Here is a 19,636-nt window from a genome sequence, read left to right as displayed (position 1 = left end):
TTTTAACATGGTATAACCAGATCAATCCCAAATTGACCGCAAATTGACTGCTATTCAATTATGGAGATCACTTGATTGGTATAAGCAATTGGTATCCACTGTTAAATCCTTCCAGATTTCCACAAGTGAGTAGGGCAACAATGGGACCTGTATGTCGATTTGGGATTGAGCAGACAGTCACCGAACTGTAAACTGGTTGGGGTAAGTGTACTTTTCCTCTATTAGAATGTCTTTAAATGTCCACATGGTGGTGCTGTAATAACAACCGAATTGAACTGTCTCTAAACTAGTTTAGTTATAAATCCAAAAAAGCTGAACTCTCTATTAACCACTTACAACCCACCCTTTACAACCTCACTAACAGTGTTGTGAAGCGGTTATGCTGAATACATGCACCAACGTGAAGCTAAAGAATATATAGGCCTGTTGATTCACCCTGTGCATCATGATGTGAAATCGAATTCAACTACTCTCTAGCCTGGTGGTGCTCACTCAAAACAGTGAATCTTTGGCCATCTAAATTGCATGACATTTTGCATGATGACAACTCTAAACCCTTCAAGAGAGATTGAGTGAAGTTTAGAGACTGAGATTAAGCAGAAATGGTAGGATCCAGTGCTCGACTCTGGAGTTGCAGGCCAACGCTACCCATGGTTGATGTTACAATGTTGCAACATACAGAAGAGGGAACTGATGTGTTACAACACTGCACATATAACCTATAAAAACATGTTAGACATACACAGACTGAAACAAAACGAGTCCGTGGGCAAAGGGGAATATGAACACAGAGGTCTAGTCTCTGCCACCAATAGAAGAGCGATATATATGGGGGCGTGTCTTACCAACTGCAGGCTAGGTTGCGCGCACAGCGCTGGGAGCGAGAACTTGATACAGAGTAACAGTAAATCACACGGACCTACAGTATACCAGTGTTGAAATTTGTAATCCTATTGCATGTATTTTTGGCTAGTGAAAGGAGCAAGTGAGATCACTGCGATCTCCCATTTGGATAGAGTTGATTTGTTGGGTAAGGACAACATCGGATCTTTTTCAGGCACAGTTCAAATATATTTGAATTTCTAGCACCATGGAAATGTCCGAAAACAAGCCGAATGATGATCCGAAGTTATCTACGACTGACAGGATGGTAAAATGTAAGTGTACAATTAATTGATGTTGATCATAAACAGTTGCCGCGTTGCTTTTTATTTTGGTCATGAAGTCACACACTGCTTCCATAGACGAATGTCTCTCCCTCTCAACACATTGCAATCCTAGTCGTATTGTACCCGAATGGTCTGCTCAATTGGAAATCTGGTTATGGAGAAAAAGGGTGTTAGCCGTGAGATACGACACCGGCTAGGCAATCTGTAAAAGTAGGAAGTAAGGGTGTTATTACAAGAGTTGCAGGCATTCAATGTTTGCATTTATTGTCGGGCAACATGCTTGTTGGATATGATCCTATATTGTTTAACGTCCACACATACAATAATATATATGCTTTTTTCTTATTTTAAATGACCATAAAATACATGACTTGTAGCCACACACATCTCTTCTGTATGAACATGGACGAATCATGTAGGGAGGGCCATCCAGTGATTGTTAAAACTATTATTCCATGGTTAAAAGTTAGACGTTTCACCCCTATTTTGGAGTCCATACATAATAGAGTGACACATGTATCTGTTTTTGGCTAGCCCCCATGTTTGATGTTTGCCCCCATGGTAGGTTACTGTAGTCTATGGTGTCTAGAAACCACATGGGGGCTGGACTATAATGACACATTTCTTTTAATCTATTATTCATGAAATCACTATTGATTTAAACACTGAGTTAGGTTTGACTCTATACTCTACACAGTGTAAAAATAGTGTGTAAATAGTTTTACATTTGCTATGAAGGCTAGTAATCATCCCCTGCCACATCAAATCAAATTTTCTGTCACATGCGCCTAATACAAGAGGTGTAGACCTTACCGTGAAATGCTTACTTACTTACAAGCCCTTAACCAACAGTGTAGTTCAAGAAATAGAGTTAAGAAAATATTTACTAAATAACTAAAGTAATTTAAAAATATGTAAAGTAACACAATAAAATAACAATAACGAGGCTATATATCATGTCCTGGTACTGAGTCTATGTGCGGCGGTAGAGATTAGTCGAGGTAATTTGTACATGTAGGTAGGGGTAAAGTGACTATGCATAGATAGATAATAAACAGCGAGTAGCACCAGTGTAAAAAACAAAGGGGTGGAGGGGTCAATGTAAATAGTCCGGGCGGCCATTTTGATTAATTGTTCAGCAGTCTTATGGCTTGGGGGTAGAAGCTGTAAGGAGCCTTTTGGACCTAGACTTTGCGCTCCGGTACTGCTTGCCATGCGGTAGCAGAGAGAACAGTCTATGACTTGCGTGACTGGAGTTTTTGACAATTTTTTGGGCTTTCCTCTGACACCACCTAGTAGTATATAGGTCCTGGATGTCAGGAAGCTTGGCCCCAGTGATGTACTGGGCCGTACGCATTACCCTCTGTAGCGCCTTACGGTAGGATGCTGAGCAGTTGTCATACCAGGCAGTGATGCAACTGGTCAGGATGCTCTTGAGGGTGCAGCTGTAGAGGATCTGGGGAACCATGCCAAATCTTTTCAGTCTCCTGAAGGGGAAAAGGTGTTGATGACTGTCTTGGTGTGTTTGGACCATGATAGTTTGTTGGTGATGGGGACACCAAAGAACTTGAAACTCTCGACCCACTCCACTACAGTCCTGTCGATGTTATTGGGGGCCTGTTCGACCCTCCTTTTCCTGTAGTACATGACCAGCTCCTTTGCTCACATTGAGGGAGAGGTTGTTGTCCTAGCTCCACACTGCCAGGTATCTGACCTCCTTCCTATAGGCTGTCTCATCATTGTCATGATCAGGCCTACCACCATTGTGTCGTCAGCAAACTTAATGATGGTGTTTGAGTTGTGCTTGGCCACGCAGTCGTGGTTGAACAGTGAGTACAAGAGGGGACTAAGCACGCACCCTTGAGGGGCCCCAGTGTTGAGGAGCAGCGTGTCAAATGTGCTGTTTCCTACCCTACCACCTGGGGGCGGCCCGTCAGGAAGTCCGGGATCCAGATGCAGAGGGAGGTGTTTAGTCCCAGGGTCCTTAGCTTGGTGATGAGCTTTGTGGGCACTATGGTGTTGAATGCTGAGCTGTAGTCGATGAACAGCATTCTCAACATAGGTGTTCCTTTTGTCCAGATGGGAAAGGGCAGTGTGGAGTGCGATTGAGATTGCGTCATCTGTGGATCTGTTGGGGCGGTATGCGAATGGGGGGTGGGTCTAGGGTTTTCGGAATGATGGTGTTGATTTGAGCCATGACCAGCCTTTCAAAGCACTTCATGGCTACCAACGTGAGTGCTAAGGGGCAGTAGTCATTTAGGCAGGTTATCTTCCCTTTCTTGGGCACAGGGACTATGGTGGTCTGCTTGAAACATGTAGGTGTTACAGACTCGGTCAGGGAGAGTTTCAAAATGTGAGTAAAGACACTTGCCAGTTGTCCGCGCATGCTCTGAGTACACATCCTGGTAATCTGTCTGGCCCCGCGGCCTTGTGAATGTTGCTGACATCAGTTACGGAGAGCGTGATCACACAGTCGTTCGGAACAGCTGGTGCTCTCATGCATGCTTCAGTGTTGCTTGCCTCGAAGTGAGCATAAAAGGTATTTAGCTCATCTGGTAGGCTTGCGTCACTGGGCAGCTTGCAGCTGGCGTCCCTTTGTAGTCCGTAATAGTTTTCAAGCCCTGCCACATCCAACGAGCGTCAGGCAATACCTTGAGACTTCTTTAATATTAACATGGAGCACCAGCTGTTATTGACAAATAGACACACACCCCCGCCCCTCATCTTACCAGGTGTAGCTGCTCTGTCCTGCCGATGCATGGAAACCCCAGCCAGCTCTATTTTATCCTTGTCGTCGTTCAGCCACAACTCGGTGAAACATAAGATATTACAGATTTTAATGTCCCATTGGTAGGATAGTCTTGATCGTAGCTCATCCAGTTTATTTTCCAGTGATTGCACGTTGGCCAATAGGACGGATGGTAGTGGCGTTTTACCCACTCGCTGACAAATTCTCACAAAGCATGTCAAGTCTTTGTTGTTGAAATTAAAGCATAAATCAAAGCCTTTGCTTATTCCTAGTTTTTAGGATGGAAAACATTTAGATACATTTTTCAACCATTTCTAACCTAAGAACTAGCAATAAGCAAATGCTTTGATTTCTGTTCAAACAGATGGAAAAGGGTCTTAGACAACATCTACCAGGTATTAGAAATACATCAAAACACAAGTAAAGATCCCTGCCAACTAATATCAACACTTCTATTTAGTTTTGGAGACATTATTTGCCTTTTGGAAGTTTAAGAAGCATTGCTTTGTAATAACATTACCAAAAACCCACACATCTTTAAGTTATTTTCAGATTTCTCTCCCTCATGAGGGAAAACAATCCAAGTTGACAGAAGTAACAAGTAAAGGTAGACCTACAAATTAGTGATTGTGTTTTTATTAATAACAATGTGGCTTATAATTTTTAAGTGGTTAAAATATGTCGTTCTGTCACCAAATCGGTAACGGAGTGACGAAAACATCTGTAACAGAATGACTGCAAGTGAATTGGCTACAATGGGAATTCATAATAGTGACAAACCACACTTGTGTCAACTGCTACTGTCCTCCCTTCTACTGGCATACTGTTATGTTCAGCTCATTACTGTTTTCTTTCTCTTTCTGTCAAGTGGTGGTCAGAGTGAGAGTGTGAAAACAGTCTGGACAACCCCTTCCTTTCTCTCTCCCTGTCTCTCTCCTCTCTCTTTCCAGTTAATGTCACCTCTCCCGGCTCTTACTGACACCTACCCATGAGTCCTTTCTCTTTCCATTTACTATAACCAGCCCACTCAACACCGATTGACACAGGACATCCATGGACATTGAAATTTGGTCAGTCTAAATCTGAACCAACCGTAGATGTCTGTTTCACAAGTTTGGACTGCACTGCACAGTACTGTAGAGTAGAGTTTAGGTCCGTCAGTACAATATACAGCACAATAGTAAGTGATCTCATGTGGCTCAGTTGGTAGAGCATGACGCTCTCAACGCCAGTGTTGTAGGTTTGATTCCCAGTATAAAAAAGCAAGACAGTCGCTCTGAACAAGAGTGTCTGGAAATGTTTTAAATAAAGTACTGTAAAGTTCAGTAGAGTGAAGTTTAGTTCAGAAAGTTTAGTACAGTGAAGTTTAGTTCAGTAGAGTGAAGTTTTGTTCAGTACAGTAAAGTTTAGTTTAGTACAGTAAAGTTCAGTAGAGTGAAGTTTAGTTCAGTAGAGTGAAGTTTAGTTCAGTACAGTAAAGTTCAGTACAGTAGAGCACACTAGAGTTGATTAAGGCTGGGAATTGTCTTAATTATCACGATATTTAGGTGCCGATATGATACAGTATGTATTGCAATTCTCACGTTTTTATATGTGTTGTGAATCAATACTGTGATTTTTTTGCGATTCTATGTTCCAAACTGCTGCAGAGGGACAAGAGAGAGTTTTGACAGTCATGGAAATAAGTGTTGAAAACAAATTGGCTTCATATTTAAAAAGAAGATTGAGAACAAGCTATGAAGGAAAATACTGGAGTTTTGATGCAGGTACAGCAAACTAGCGCAACAATTATATTGCAATATTGTCAATATGATATATCGTCAAAAATAATATCCCAATATGTAACTGTATCTATTTTGTTTTTATCACTAGAGTCGAGTACACTATAATTGATTGTATTGTATTGTACTGAACTATACTCTGCTGTTTAGTTATTAGTTTATTAGGATCCCCATTAGCTTTTGCAGAAGCATCAGCTTCTCTTCCTGGGGCCCACAAAAAAACACAAAACATGACAAGTAACAAAACACTGATAGACAAGGACAGCCACACAAATGGAAACTACTAAGATAGACAAACAATACAAATAAAAAGTGATGAACGGAACCGTTCTGTATTTTATCGAACAGATGGCAACCCTAAGTCTAAATATTGCTGTTACATTGCACAACCTTCAATGTTATGTCAGAATTATTTAAAATTCTGCCAAATTAATTACGGTCTTTGTTAGGAAGAAATTGTCTTCACACATTTCACAACGAGCCAGGCGACCCAAACTGCTGCATATACCCTGACTCTGCTTGCACAGAACGCAAGAGAAGTGACACAATTTCCCTGGTTAATATTGCCTGCTAACATGAATTTAGAGAGAGAAAAATAGTCCTATAATTCCTATAATAACCACAACCTAAAACTTCTTAACTGGGAATATTGAAGACTCATGTTAAAATGAACCACCAGCTTTCATATGTTCTCATGTTCTGAGCAAGGAACTTAAACGTTAGCTTTTTTACATGGCACATCATGCACTTTTACTTTCTTCTCCAATAGAGTGTTTTTGCATTATTTAAACCAAATTGAACATGTTTCATTATTTATTTGAGACTAAATTGATTTTATTTCTGTATTATATTAAGTTAAAATAAAAGTGTTCATTGTTCATTCAGTTTTGTTGTAATTGTCATTTATTACATATATATATATATATATATATTTAAAAAATTGTCAGATTAATCAGAATTGGCTTTTTTTGGTCCTTCAATAATCGGTAACAGGGTTGATAAATCATAATCGGTCGACCTCTAACATATGGGACGCTGGGCTGAAGGGAGTTGTAGTTTTCATTTAGTAAACATTCAACCTAGGTCAGTGCAGAAATGTGGTAATTAACTACCATGACCATAATGCATTGTGCCTGTTCTTTTCCATCTTGGACAGAGATGGATACACTTTTATGCCTGCTAGGTTAGGTAAGATACAGACAGACCACATACACCCCCGAATGAGAGAGGAATGTACACAACACAACAACGAGCGAAGAGAGAAAGGGATAAAGACAGTTCGTGAAAGTATGCCTTATCTACTTTAAAAACGAGTAAAATGATTGTCAGACAACTCTGCAGCATGCTTATCGAGGCTAGCTTTGCTAAATAGGATGACTAAAGACAATACAGCATGGGGAGGACAGAGATAATGTTCGATGGTTGTCTGTCTGACTGGCTGCTACTGCCTAAGCAGAGAGGAGATGATGACTTTAAGGAATGAAAAATCATCAAATTATCAAATAAAAAGTCATATACACTGTAATATTTTATTATTTCATGGTAATGTCCTATTTTACTATGTGAACATTACAGAGACAATGGAATATGTTCAATGTTTTGGCAATTGAATGTTCACTATATTTGGCTTTGGAATTTCCATTAAAAAGCTCAAATAATTTTTATGTCATTATTTCATAAAAGCACTAATCCCTCAGCACTAGAAGGTGGCAAGTCTTGTGGGGTATGTATGGGTGTCTGAGTTGATTATGCAGACAATCTGGAATTTTTCATTTTCTCATAAAAAATAGAAAAGAAGCAGTTGATCTCTGGTCAACCATCAAACAGGAAAGACTGGCCTTAACAACTAGTACAGTAGATTTGTTTTGAACATATTTTTTATAACAGACCACCTTCACAACAACTTAATGTGACTTGACCATGATAACTGACCATCAAATGTTATATCTAGGAGTTGAGCTTCTTCAACTTGCTCAGTGGTCACAACCTTTATGTACAACTCCAGTCAAGGTTTAGGTCTTAGAGAATGTTTTGAACCAAATACAATGCTTATAGATGTAGATGTATTTAAGACCAGTTTATCATTAGTCACCCATGCTGATACTGACTGTAACTCCTTATGTATTATTTCAGTCAGCTCACTGGTTTTCGGTGCTGACATGTAGAGAGTGTAGTCATCCGCACGCATAGTCATTCTAGCTTTGTGTAAGACCAGTGGCAAATCATTTGTACAAATAGAGAAGAGTAACGGCCCAAGAGAACTGCACTGAGGGACACCGCACTGTACATATCTGATGTTGGAGAAGCATTCATTGAAGAACACTCTCTAGGTTCTATTGTTTAAATAACTCTTCAAACATGCGATGGCAGGTGATGTGAGGCCATAGCAAGTGAGTTTCTTCAATAACAATTTATGATCAATAGCATCAAAAGGTTTCACTGAAATCTAATAATACGGCTCCAGCTATCGTCTTATTGTTAATTTCTTTCAACCAATCACCTGTCCCCTGAGTCAGTACAGTACAAGTTGAGGGCCCTTCTCTATATGCATGCTGAAAGTCAGTAGTTAACTTGTTATCTGAAAATTGTAATTTTATTTGGTCAAACACAATTCTCGCCATCAGTTTACTAAGAACAAGACAGCAAACTGATTGGGTGGCTGTTAGAGCCAGCAAAGGGTGCTTTACTATTTACTGTACTGTACTGAACTCTACTGTACTTTACTGTATTAAACTGTACTGTGCTGTGCTCTACTGTTCAAAATTCTGAAACATAAGACATCTATGATTGGTACAGATTTGGTCCAATCCGGACCAACCAAATTTGGTCTTGTTTGAAGGCGGAGCTCATTAGAATAATAGCCAGTGTGTAGAATAATACCCAAACATGCAAAAGAGGATAGTACACTTTCTACCTTTGTGTACCTATTCAGGATACATCACCATGAACAGAAGGACATTTATAGTTATGCATTTCTGTATTGTACAGATAAGGGACTCATGATGTAATTCTTTTACCATCATTTTGTTACCGGATGTTAATCCCCTTCACTTACTGTAGTTTAATAAACAAAATAGATTTTTTTCAAACTCAAGGTGGGTTTGGAAATAACCGGATGCATCCAGTTTTCAGGGGAAATATAAAGAGCCTGACTCCCGCTTTTGGACATCAACACAAAAACAACTAATGGAACTGTGAGGGGACACACGCACACACACACACACTCTTAACACACACGTCATTTTTTGTTGTTGTATTGTTTGTATAATTCTTTTTTTTTTGCATTTGTTGTGTATTGTTGTATTTGTAACTTGTGTGACTTTCCTTGTCTATCAATGTATCAGGGTTTTGTTACTTGTCATGTTTTTGTTGTTGTTGTGAACATCAGGGCGAGTAGCTTCTGCAAAAGCTAATGGGGATCCTAATAAACTAATAAATAATGTGACACTCCCATCTTAAATCCTCCTCCACATTTACTGGATTGGTTAAACAGTGCAGAAGACAACCTCCCCCAACAGTAATTATTTTCTTGTCAGGAACAGAAAGAAAGAAATGCCTCAGGCGTTCATTCTTATGCCTGCTACGTTACTTTATATCATAGCTGACAGTGACACCCCATTCTTTCTGCAGACATCTTTGAATCTTAATTCAGAGGAAATATTTAACAGAGTTTTTGGAAAAAGTGGTCACATAACAAACTGAGGGAGATTTTACCGTGATTCTGATACCAAAATGTACATCTGCACTTTCAGCTACTCTACTCTCTGTTATTATCTATGCATAAGTCACTTTAATAACTCTACCAACATGTACATGGGCCCCTCTTTTCTGTGGATTTCTGATCATAATGCGCCAAACAAACGGAGGTATTTTGGATATAAAAATAATCTTTATGGAACAAAAGGAACATTTATTGTGTAACTGGGTGTCTCGTGAGTGAAAACATCCGAAGATCATCAAAGGTAAACGATTAATTTGATTGCTTTTCTGATTTTCGTAATCAAGCTACTTGATGCTAGGTGTTCATAATGTTTTGTCGAGTGATCGATAAATTTACACAAACGCTTGGATTACTTTCATGGTAAAGCATATTTTTAAAATCTGACATGACAGGTGGATTAACAAAAGGCTAAGCTGTGTTTTGCTATATTGCACTTGTGATTTCATGAATATAAATAGTTTTAGTAATATAAAATGAATGTGACGCTATGCAATTCAGTGGTTGTTGATGAAAATGATCCCGTTAAGGGATTTCAGCCCTAAGAAGTTTTAAGGGCTTCTACACCTGTTGTATTCGGCGCATTTTTTCTTTGAAAATTGTTAAAAGTAGTCCTTGTGCATGGAGTTGTATGGTTTGTTTAACTTTGCAATCCACGTTTTTTTGTTTGGCATACTTTCAAAGTGAAAAATCAGAGTCTCAGCGCATTCTGTTACTGTGGAATTGCCCTCATGCTAATGTTAAACTACTCACAACCCACATCAGACAAAATCACAATTATTCTTGTCCTGAAATCGTAAAGAGGAGGATTTTAACTTAACAATAAAGGGTGATTGTGGTGATGCTGTGTTAGGCTGTTGAAAGCTACCACACATACACACACACACACACACACACACACACACTTTTCATTATTTTCCATGAATTATTTGTCCTCAAACAGCTGTTATGATATCAGACATAGAGTAGTCATTATTTCAGCTTTGTGTCAATATTATGACTGTACTCTATACAAAGCACCCCTCCAAATATCTTGAGGCAAAATGTTTGTAGTAATCTGTTGCCAATCCTCCTATTTCACCCTATGGGCTTTCTCATCTTCCAATAGAACATGCATCGCACCTTTCCACCTGTTTTTGAAAACAACGCCTGTATAAAACTGATGTGGTGGCAACCGACTGTTTCAGTAAATACCCAGGTTTGTCTTGTAAAAAGAGTAACCATATTGCCTTTAAGTTTGTGGAAGAGCTGTAGATTTCTATAGCTACGTGACTGCTGCTTCCGGCTCAATAGCATGCATGGTAAGTTGGCGACCATGTTAATATAATGTGAAGAGTATCCGTTGTTGTCTATTTTATTTGACTCCAGTTAGAAGGGAAAGCCTCCATAGTAGAGTGTGTGTTTGCAGAGGCCTTTCTTTTGACTTGGATGGCTAATATTTGACTTTTGAGGATAGGCCCGGGCCCCTTGTTTAGACTTGTGGGGGTCGGCCACTACGGCCACTGCACCCAGCTGGATAGCTGAGTCATTTTCAGAACCTTAAGTAACACCACATACTCACCGTGGATTTATGTAATCTCCTGCCCAGAGACACAGCTTCCCCCTGCTTTCAGGTTGGTGTGTGTGTGTGTGTGTGTGTGCGCACGCTTTTATTTGGCCCTCTAAGTTCTCTGAGAAATAAAAATAAATACATTTATATATTTGACCTGTTTTAAATTTTCATTGTCTTTCAATACACACATACAGTATAGTATTTTAATTGTTAACAAAAGTGGTTAATTCGCTAATCACCATTTTACTAGGTGGAGAGTTTAGGACTACAGTATAAAGTTCTATCTGCAAAAAGATGATTCTGAGATAATTGTCTTTTAAAGTTCCGAACCCTCTTTGGTTTGAATGGTGTCAGCAATTTTTATTGTGTATTCTTTTGAACTTAACAACATGAATTGGGGGTATTTAGAGTACTATATATAGGTAGAGAACATTGAACAGAACAAGGCCATGTCTAACTTGATTTTGACAAAAATGCAGATAAATGAAGGAATATCTGATGTCTCGCAAGTGGATATAATAATGGTTTTCAAATAAACAGTCTTTGAAGGTATCAGCTGGGAAATAGCATATGAATGTGTTTTGTAGAGATCCAGATTTCCTTATCCTTACTTTTCCTATGTCCGACAAAAGCGGCACTAGAGGGTGGTAATTGGGAAGACGAGGATAGACAGGGGGTATGAAGAGCACCATTTGCGACCGATAGCGGCGGCAGCAGAGAACATAATGGTATTATCATACATCATCGATTGTCAGCTGATAATGTAATATGGATTGGATAGAGACAGTGCACGGTCACAAAACAGTACAGAAATGAGTGTTTCTTATGGGACTTATGGGCCCTTCCCAACCATGCAGAGAGAAAAATAACACAAATATTTAATAGAAAGGTTGTTAAAAGCACACTCTATCTGTTTTGATCCAAAGAGCTGCTTGCTGCCTGAGCTTCTTGGATGATTGACACACATTTCCCCCTGGTTGGTTGTTGTTGGCTGCTGTACTCCATTGGAGCATTTTAGTGTCTCTCTTTTAAGTGTAACCCCAATGAAAAGAGTAGGTAAACACATGAGAGAGAGAGTGTCAACATTTACTGGGTGGTTACAAGGACAGAGGAACATGCTGAACAAATAAAGATGGAAGAAGGCATATGCTGACAGATTGGCTAGCGAACCTGTTCTCTCTTTACTTTGTCATTTGAATCAGACCCAAAATCAAATCAATTGATTGATCATTTGTTCAATTCATCGTGGATGTATGCCCGACACAAGACTTAACAAGTCTTTTAAATCGTCCTTTGGCACCTGCCTGTTTCTTAAGACTTGTTCACAATGCAGACCCCCTAGAAATCCCCATCAAAATCCATCTAAGATTGAGATATTTTTATGCATGCTGCATTTCATTCCACCGCATCCACCAATGGCGGTGGAAGGTGGCTGAGCTACAGTGGCGTTTGTCACGTCTTGAGACATCCCGAAAATCAGTCATCAAACTAATATGAATCGCTCTATGGAAAGATGAGACTTGCACAATGGTGTTTTTCCATTTCTATGACCCCCACAAGCATCACGGTCGGTACTGCTGATCCGCTAACTTCTGTCTGTAGTGTCTGAACAGTTTGGGCTACACACCCTCTAAGGAAAGGGACGACTCTCACGAACATGTACATGTCAATTGTTTTGCTCTACAAGACTCGGTAGCCCGGTACCATAATATTTTTTAATGGAAGTAGTTTAGTGCCCCCCTCCCTCCAAAAAATATTCTGATCTTTCTTATATCGCTCAGATATAGGACAGACAATGTAAAACAAACTTCCTTTTCATTTATTTTTTGACTGTTTTTCCATGTATGAATCTGTTATTCAATTTTGCCGGGGGATACCTTAAGTGGTCCTAAAATTACAAATCAAATAGATAGTCATACCAAGGATAATTTATCTTTTAAAAAATTGCGTATGTTAGCTTAGTAGACAAATAATAGTCTAAAAACCACTTAGGGCAACTAAGTTGCATGGCCAGGAATCTGACTTCAAACCTCTTACAAAGGTGGTTTGAAATGTGGCTTGAAATATCAGACTCCATGTGTTTTTTGGCTGTTCAGACTGCAGTAAAAAGAACAGATTTGAATCGAACATGCAAAAAAATTGGATTTGCGTGACTTCAAACTGCCAATGTGAACAAGGCTTTAGCCCTCCAATGTCCCTTTGGCATGCGGATAGGTCCCAGAATGCTTATGGTGTGTGTGTGACTAATGACTCCGGTTAAATGGGATTGCAGGAATTGTTGAAGGTACTGTAGGATACATTATTATCAGCAATGAGATCAGAACTTTGCCTTTCGTACTTGAAAAACATCTCATGCAGCTGTTGACTGTCTTGATGACTTGTCATGAAACTGCAAAGACTGCAATGATAGCCTCTTCATGTTGTAGTGTATTGATATATACATTCTGGCATCGGGTGACATTGGTTTTTAAGGGGATGTCCCAAATGTCCATGACGTTGCGACACACACTCGGAGACTCACTACCGTTGTACACCTGAGGGACTACTGCACCTTGGTCGCTCATTAGATTACAGAGGAATTAGTCTCTGTTGTGGATTTAGGACACAGCAAAGGGGTGGATTTGGCCAGATTCATCTCTTTATAAAGACATAAAGGCAGATCTACTCAGGGGGTGTAATCTGACTCCATGCATTAGCCTGTGATCTTGCTAATACAGGCCGAACAAATGTAGCGAGCCTAGCGCTAGATCTGGAAACCGCAATAATATAATTTGTTTGTGTGTAAGTCAATGGCTTTTGAATTTCTATTGATCACATCAATTTTTTATGTGACATTTTACATTTACATTTTAGTCAGCAGATGCTCTTATTCAGAGCAACTTAACAATTAGTGCATTCCTCTTAAGATAGCTGGGGCTGGGTGGAACAACCACATCACATTAGTAGGAAGTATATTTTCCCTCGATAAAGTAGTTCTCAGCAATGTCAGTGCTAGTAGGAAGATTAAATGTTATTTTATTTTTTTATTTTTTGGGGGGGGCATTTAAGATATACTCTATACGAGGCCATTTATTATTCAGTAATGATTAAAATAGGGTGGGGGTGGGGGGTCTTTCAATCTTGACTGACTTGGCATCTCATGCGGTGTTATTACATTTCTCATTTTGAAGCAAGGCACCAGGTGCTATGTTCTCATAATGTAAAGGTCATGGGTGCCTTCTCACCTCACTGAGGCATTTCCTTGTTCCTGAGTTGACAAACTCATCTCCGTCAAACTCCACATTAAAGAATGACATACAGGGCATTCGGAAAGTATTCAGACCCCTTGACATTTTCCACATTTTGTTACATTACAGCCTTATTCTAAAATTGATTAAATTGTTCTTATTCCTAAATTGATTAAATCGTTTCACTCCCCTTATCAATGTAAACACAATTCCCTGTAATGACAAAGCAAAAACAGGTTTGTAGAAAATGTTGCACATTTATTAAAAAAATGGAAATATTACATTTACATAAGTATTCAGACCCTTTACTCAGTACTTTGTTGAAGCACCTTTAGTAGCGATTACAGCCTCGAATCTTCTTGGGTATGACGCTACAAGCTTGGCACACCTGTATTTGGGAAGTTTCTCCCATTATTCTCTGCAGATCCTCTCAAACTCTGTCAGGTTGAATGAGGAGCATCGCTACACAGCTATTTTCAGGTCTCCAGTGATCTTCAATCGGGTTCAAGTCCGGGCTCTGGCTGGGCCACTCAAGCACATTCAGAGACTTGTCCCGAAGACACTCCTGCGTTGTCTCGGCTGTGTGTTTAGGTTCGTTGTCCTGTTGGAAGGTGAACCTTCGCCTCAGTCTGAGGTCCTGAGCGCTCTGGAGAAGGCTGTCATGAAAGATCTCTCTGTACTTTGCTCTGTTCATCTTTCCCTCGATCCTCACTAGTCTCCCAGTCCCTGCCTCTGAAAAACATCCCCACAGCATGATGCTGCCACCACGTTTCACCGTAGGGACGTTCTTCCAGACGTAATGCTTGGCATTCAGGCCAAAGAGTTCAATCTTGGTTTCATAAGACCAGAGAATCTTGTTTCTCATGATCCGAGAGTCCTTTAGGTGCCTTTTGGCAAACTCCAAGCAGCTGTCATGTGCCATTTACTGAGGAGTGGCTTCCGTCTGGCCACTCTCCCATAAAGGCCTGATTGGTGGAGTGCTGCAGAGATGGTTGTCCTTCTGGAAGGTCTCCCATCTCCACAGAGAAACTCTGGAGCTCCCGCGATTGCTCAGTTTGGCTGGGCGGCCAACTCTAGGAAGAGTCTTGATGGTTCCAAACTTCTTCCATTAAAGAATGATGGAGGCCGGCCTAACGAGTGGCGCAGCGATCTAAGGCACTGCTTCGCAGCGTTTGAGGCATCACTACAGACCCGGTTTCGATCCCAGGCTGTGTCACAACCGGCTGTGGCTGGGAGTCCCATAGGACCGCGCACAATTGGCCCAGCGTCATCCGGGTTAGGGGAGGGTTTGGCCTGGGGGGCTTTACTTGGCTCATCGCGCTCTAGCAACTCCTTGTGGCGGGACAGGTGCCTGCAGGTATTTCCTCCGACACATTAGTACGGCTGGCTTCCGGGTTAAGTGGGCGGGTGTTACGGAGCTCGGTTTGGTGGGTCATGTTTCAGAGGACGCATGACTCGACCGTCGCCTCTCACGAGCCCGTTGGGGAGTTGCAGCGATGAGACAAGTTTGTAATTGGATTGCAATTGGATATCACGAAATTGGGGAGACCTTCAATGCCACAGAAATTTTTTGGTACCCTTGCCCAGATCTGTGCCTCGACACAATCCGGTCTCGGATGACAATTCCTTCAACCTCATGACTTGGTTTTTGTTTTTTTGCTCTGACATGCACTGTCAACTGTGGGACCTTATATAGACAAGTGTGTGCCCTTTCAAAATCATGTCCAATCAATTGAATTTACCACAGGTGGACTCCAATCACGTTGTAGAAACATCTCGAGGATGATCAATGGAAACAGGATGCACCTGAGCTCAATTTCGAGTCTCATAGCAAAGGGTCTGAACACTTATGTAAATAAGGTATTTTTTGGAAATGTGCAAAAATGTCTAAAACCCTGTTTTCACATTGTCATTATGGGGTATTGTGTTAGATTGAGGATTTTTTTATTGAATCCATTTTCGATTAAGGCTGGAACGTAACACAATGTGGGAAAAGAGAAGGGGTCTGAATACTTTCCGAATGCACTGTACATAACTACAACATACAAATGTTCCTTATTTAAACTTAAAAAGATAAGTTACATTCATTGCAATATACACGTTTGTACAACTTAACAGTTTAGGTCAGTGGGGTTAACACATTTTTTGTTGTTGTAGTTAAAACACTACGCTTTAGCGCTGTAGATCGACATAGAAATTGAGCCCCGCAAAAGTTGTCTCTGAAATTGGTACCACTCAACCAGTCGCCTGTGATAATATGCCTGTGTTCTTGGGCACAGATGCAACACTGAGGTTTTCATGCTGATAATATTTTATTGATAACTCTACTCTACCACCAAACTCCATGTAGTCGGTGACATTGGGAAATCCCTACTGTTATGTGGGCCACATCGATTTGTTTTTTTTTAGCTCATGTGGCTTGCCTTGCTCGTCATACCCAACCTTGCCCTGTACTTTATGCTATCGTGATGGGGGGTAAAGAGTTACGTATCGCTATGTTGTTTTTGATAATATCGCAATATTGTTTTTGCACTAGTCGGCTGTACCTGCACCAAAACTCCCAAGTATTTTTCCTTCATAGCTCGTTTTCCATCCTATTTTTTAAATAGGGAGCCAATTTGTTTTCAGCGCTTTTATATCCATGATTGATCTAAACTCATTTTCCTCATGCTCTCTGTCACTCCACAGCAGACATATGGTGAGCAATATATTTGGAACATCGAATCGCAATAAAATTGCAGTATCGGATCACAATACATATTGAATCGTAGTACCTATTGTATCGGCACCTAAGTATCGTGATAATTTCGTATCATGAGGTCCCTGGCAATTCCCAGCCCCTAGTACGCTTGATGTGGTAAAGTGGCTGTCCTCTTTCTCAAACGTGCATTTAATGTCTCCAGCTACTCTGGCTGGCAGGGCTTCATGCACTCCCTTTGTTAGCCATGGGGCTAACCGCAGCAGTCAGTTTGGAGCATCGACAGTTGCCTGTTATTAGATTTCCCTCTAGGACCGGCAGCAGCAGAGTCCCAGATCAATCAATAGGATGTCTACTACAAGTGTAAATACACAGTGGGAATGCACACACAGAAGCCTTATTGGAGCCGGAAGGGATTGAAGCATAGGCCCCTGATGCGGCAGAGAATAGCTGCTTTCTGTACGAGCCACCTTTCACACTCCAACACATATACCAAGGGCAGAAAGGATAAGGACGTGCATGCAGTCGTAGAAGGCTGACGGACACACGCACACACACAAACACTGCATAAATACACACACACACACACACACACACATAGATACTGTATCTGTGCGAGTCCACATGAAAACATGCATCCCCTCTCTGCCTTATCTGGGTGGCTCAGACTGTACACACTGGACAGCATGCACACAGTACACACACACAGCAAGCCTATTCAATGCCAGCTAATGTTGTGTGCTAACCTGTGTTATTTATTAATATGTGGAAAGGCAGGGTTAACCCATTCCCCCCAGAGATACGTTTGAGTGAGCCCTGAGAATGCCTGACACAATACGAGCTGAGGTATTTGATAAACTTCCCTCTCAACACATAAGACACGTCTCTGGAGTTGGCACCATGTCCCTTTTTCATTTTCAGGGAAAATCTAATATGCTCTGAGGCCTAGGAGAACATGAGTCGTCAGTTGGCATCATGTCAGTTTGCAAAGCACGCGTTTTGGCAGCAAGAGCCCCCACAGACCCCCCAAAAAACAAAACAATACTATTTTGGTTTCAAGGGGAATGGGGGATTCCAGACCATCTGGTGCTGCAAGCCAAGGTCTACCTCTAGGCTAACACTGCAGTGTTATCATACTCACTGTTTCTGAGGTGGGGGAATGTGTTATGTGGTAACAACATACCACTAGGTTAGACCCTGACGGATGGGACAAGCTCCTGCAGCGTAAGCGAGCATGCTTCAGCTTGTCTCACACACACACACACATACTTTAACTCACTCAGTTATACGCACACACACACACACACACACAGGGGTCTGCTCTGAAAGGCCACCATTCCCGTTTTCTATTTAAATGCGAGGGACATGTGAAAAGCCAGCTGTACGCTGCCTGTTAACAGCAGAGTAGCAGAGAAAGGGAAAGCCCGACATCAGAGAGGGATGTTGCAGGGCTTCCAGCACCATGTCGACACGGCTGTGGAATGTTAGACACAGAAGGGAGTATTCTACCTCTCATACCATATATCAATCATCAAGCCTTCCAGTAGTGTGAAGCAGAAGGTGTTGGCCTGGGAAAAAAAATGTGTCTGCTAGTAACTGAGGCTTCAGGACCCGGAGAGATTAAAAACTCCCTTGGCCTAGAGGAGTATGTAAGGAGTTTTCTTCCGACACTTTGGAGGTGAAGTTCAAAATGGAGGGAAAGTGTTGCATTTAATAACCTTTTACTGCAGTGGGCTAAATTAGGCTCACACAGAATGTTTCCTGGTAGTCTTAAACAAATCTTTGAAACCAAAGTGTACACCTCACACACATGGTTATGGGCTTGAAAAAAGAAGACACCTGTACCATGTCAGATATAGTTGAAATGTATTAAATGTTGAGTTTGCATCCCAATATTACACTCTATGCACCTCAGAAGACTGAAATATATCAAAACTGTTTGACATAGAAACACCAGATCTTCTGCAAGTTTAAAAAAATAAATAATGTTAATTAATTATGAAATTATGAAAATAACATTCCACCCATGAGGCCACTAGAGGGAGATTTGGTCATTTGATTGCAGGAAAGGCTACCTACAGTAGAACACTAATTTCAAAGTGGAATTTGTTGCCATGTCTCTCCTTTTAAAACGGATCCTTTTAAGTCATAGGGAAAAGATGTTTAGGTTCCATGTTAGTATGCTTCCCAACTGGAAGAGGGTTTGCGTTTGGCGCGTCGTTAAGGACTAGTTTTGGCACCAGAGCATTTCAAGATGGCGTCACACTCGCGCTCTACACTCTCCCGGGGTTGCCAGTTCTTCAGGATTTAACTGGGATTGAGTTTGATGTTCTTTTACTATGTGTTTTATTTCTCCTGCGGTCACGTTCAGGTTTCCATTATGAAATAGGAGCCCTTCGAAGGCCCTGTGGGTATTTAGGCAAAGGGGAATATTCCTCTGCTAGAACTTGGTTGTCTATGGGCATAGTCATTTACTTTAGGAAATGCCTTAGTACATGCCGGATGAGTTTGGATAGAGTCTGATAAATAGCACAATATCCACAATTTAAATCACAGTTCAGTTAACTTTTCCGGTAGAAAGCAATCGATAGTATCGACACAGCAACTATTCACATTTCCTTGCTCATACAAAGAGGTATTAAAGTAGTCATGGTAACGTGACTCAGTACACTCTAACCCTTATTTAAACTTTATAACCTTTCTATAAAGCATAAAACAAAGAGTTCTAGCTACATGAGTGTT

General features: G+C 40.8%; 1 protein-coding gene across 6 annotated transcripts in view; it reads left to right on the top strand.

The window, feature by feature from the left end:
• Positions 1–865: 865 nt before the first annotated feature.
• Positions 866–19,636, top strand: part of LOC112261010 (serine/threonine-protein phosphatase 2B catalytic subunit alpha isoform) — a 95,871-nt gene continuing 77,100 nt past the window's right edge. For 4 of the 6 annotated variants that reach the window (XM_042328429.1, XM_042328427.1, XM_042328426.1 and 1 more), the window contains exon 1: positions 868–1,157. In XM_042328429.1, the coding sequence (XP_042184363.1) occupies positions 1,091–1,157 (67 nt within the window). In that variant the 5' untranslated portion in view covers positions 868–1,090. Of the gene's footprint in view, positions 1,158–19,636 lie in introns of all 6 variants that reach the window. The other 2 variants (XM_042328424.1, XM_042328425.1) reach the window with 2 other exon arrangements.

The sequence above is a fragment of the Oncorhynchus tshawytscha genome, linkage group LG10, assembly GCF_018296145.1.
Source record: "Oncorhynchus tshawytscha isolate Ot180627B linkage group LG10, Otsh_v2.0, whole genome shotgun sequence".
NCBI classification, from domain to species: Eukaryota; Metazoa; Chordata; class Actinopteri; order Salmoniformes; family Salmonidae; genus Oncorhynchus; species Oncorhynchus tshawytscha.
The sequence above is the reverse complement of the archived record's forward strand: the minus strand, read 5'-3'. Positions and strand labels throughout refer to the sequence as shown.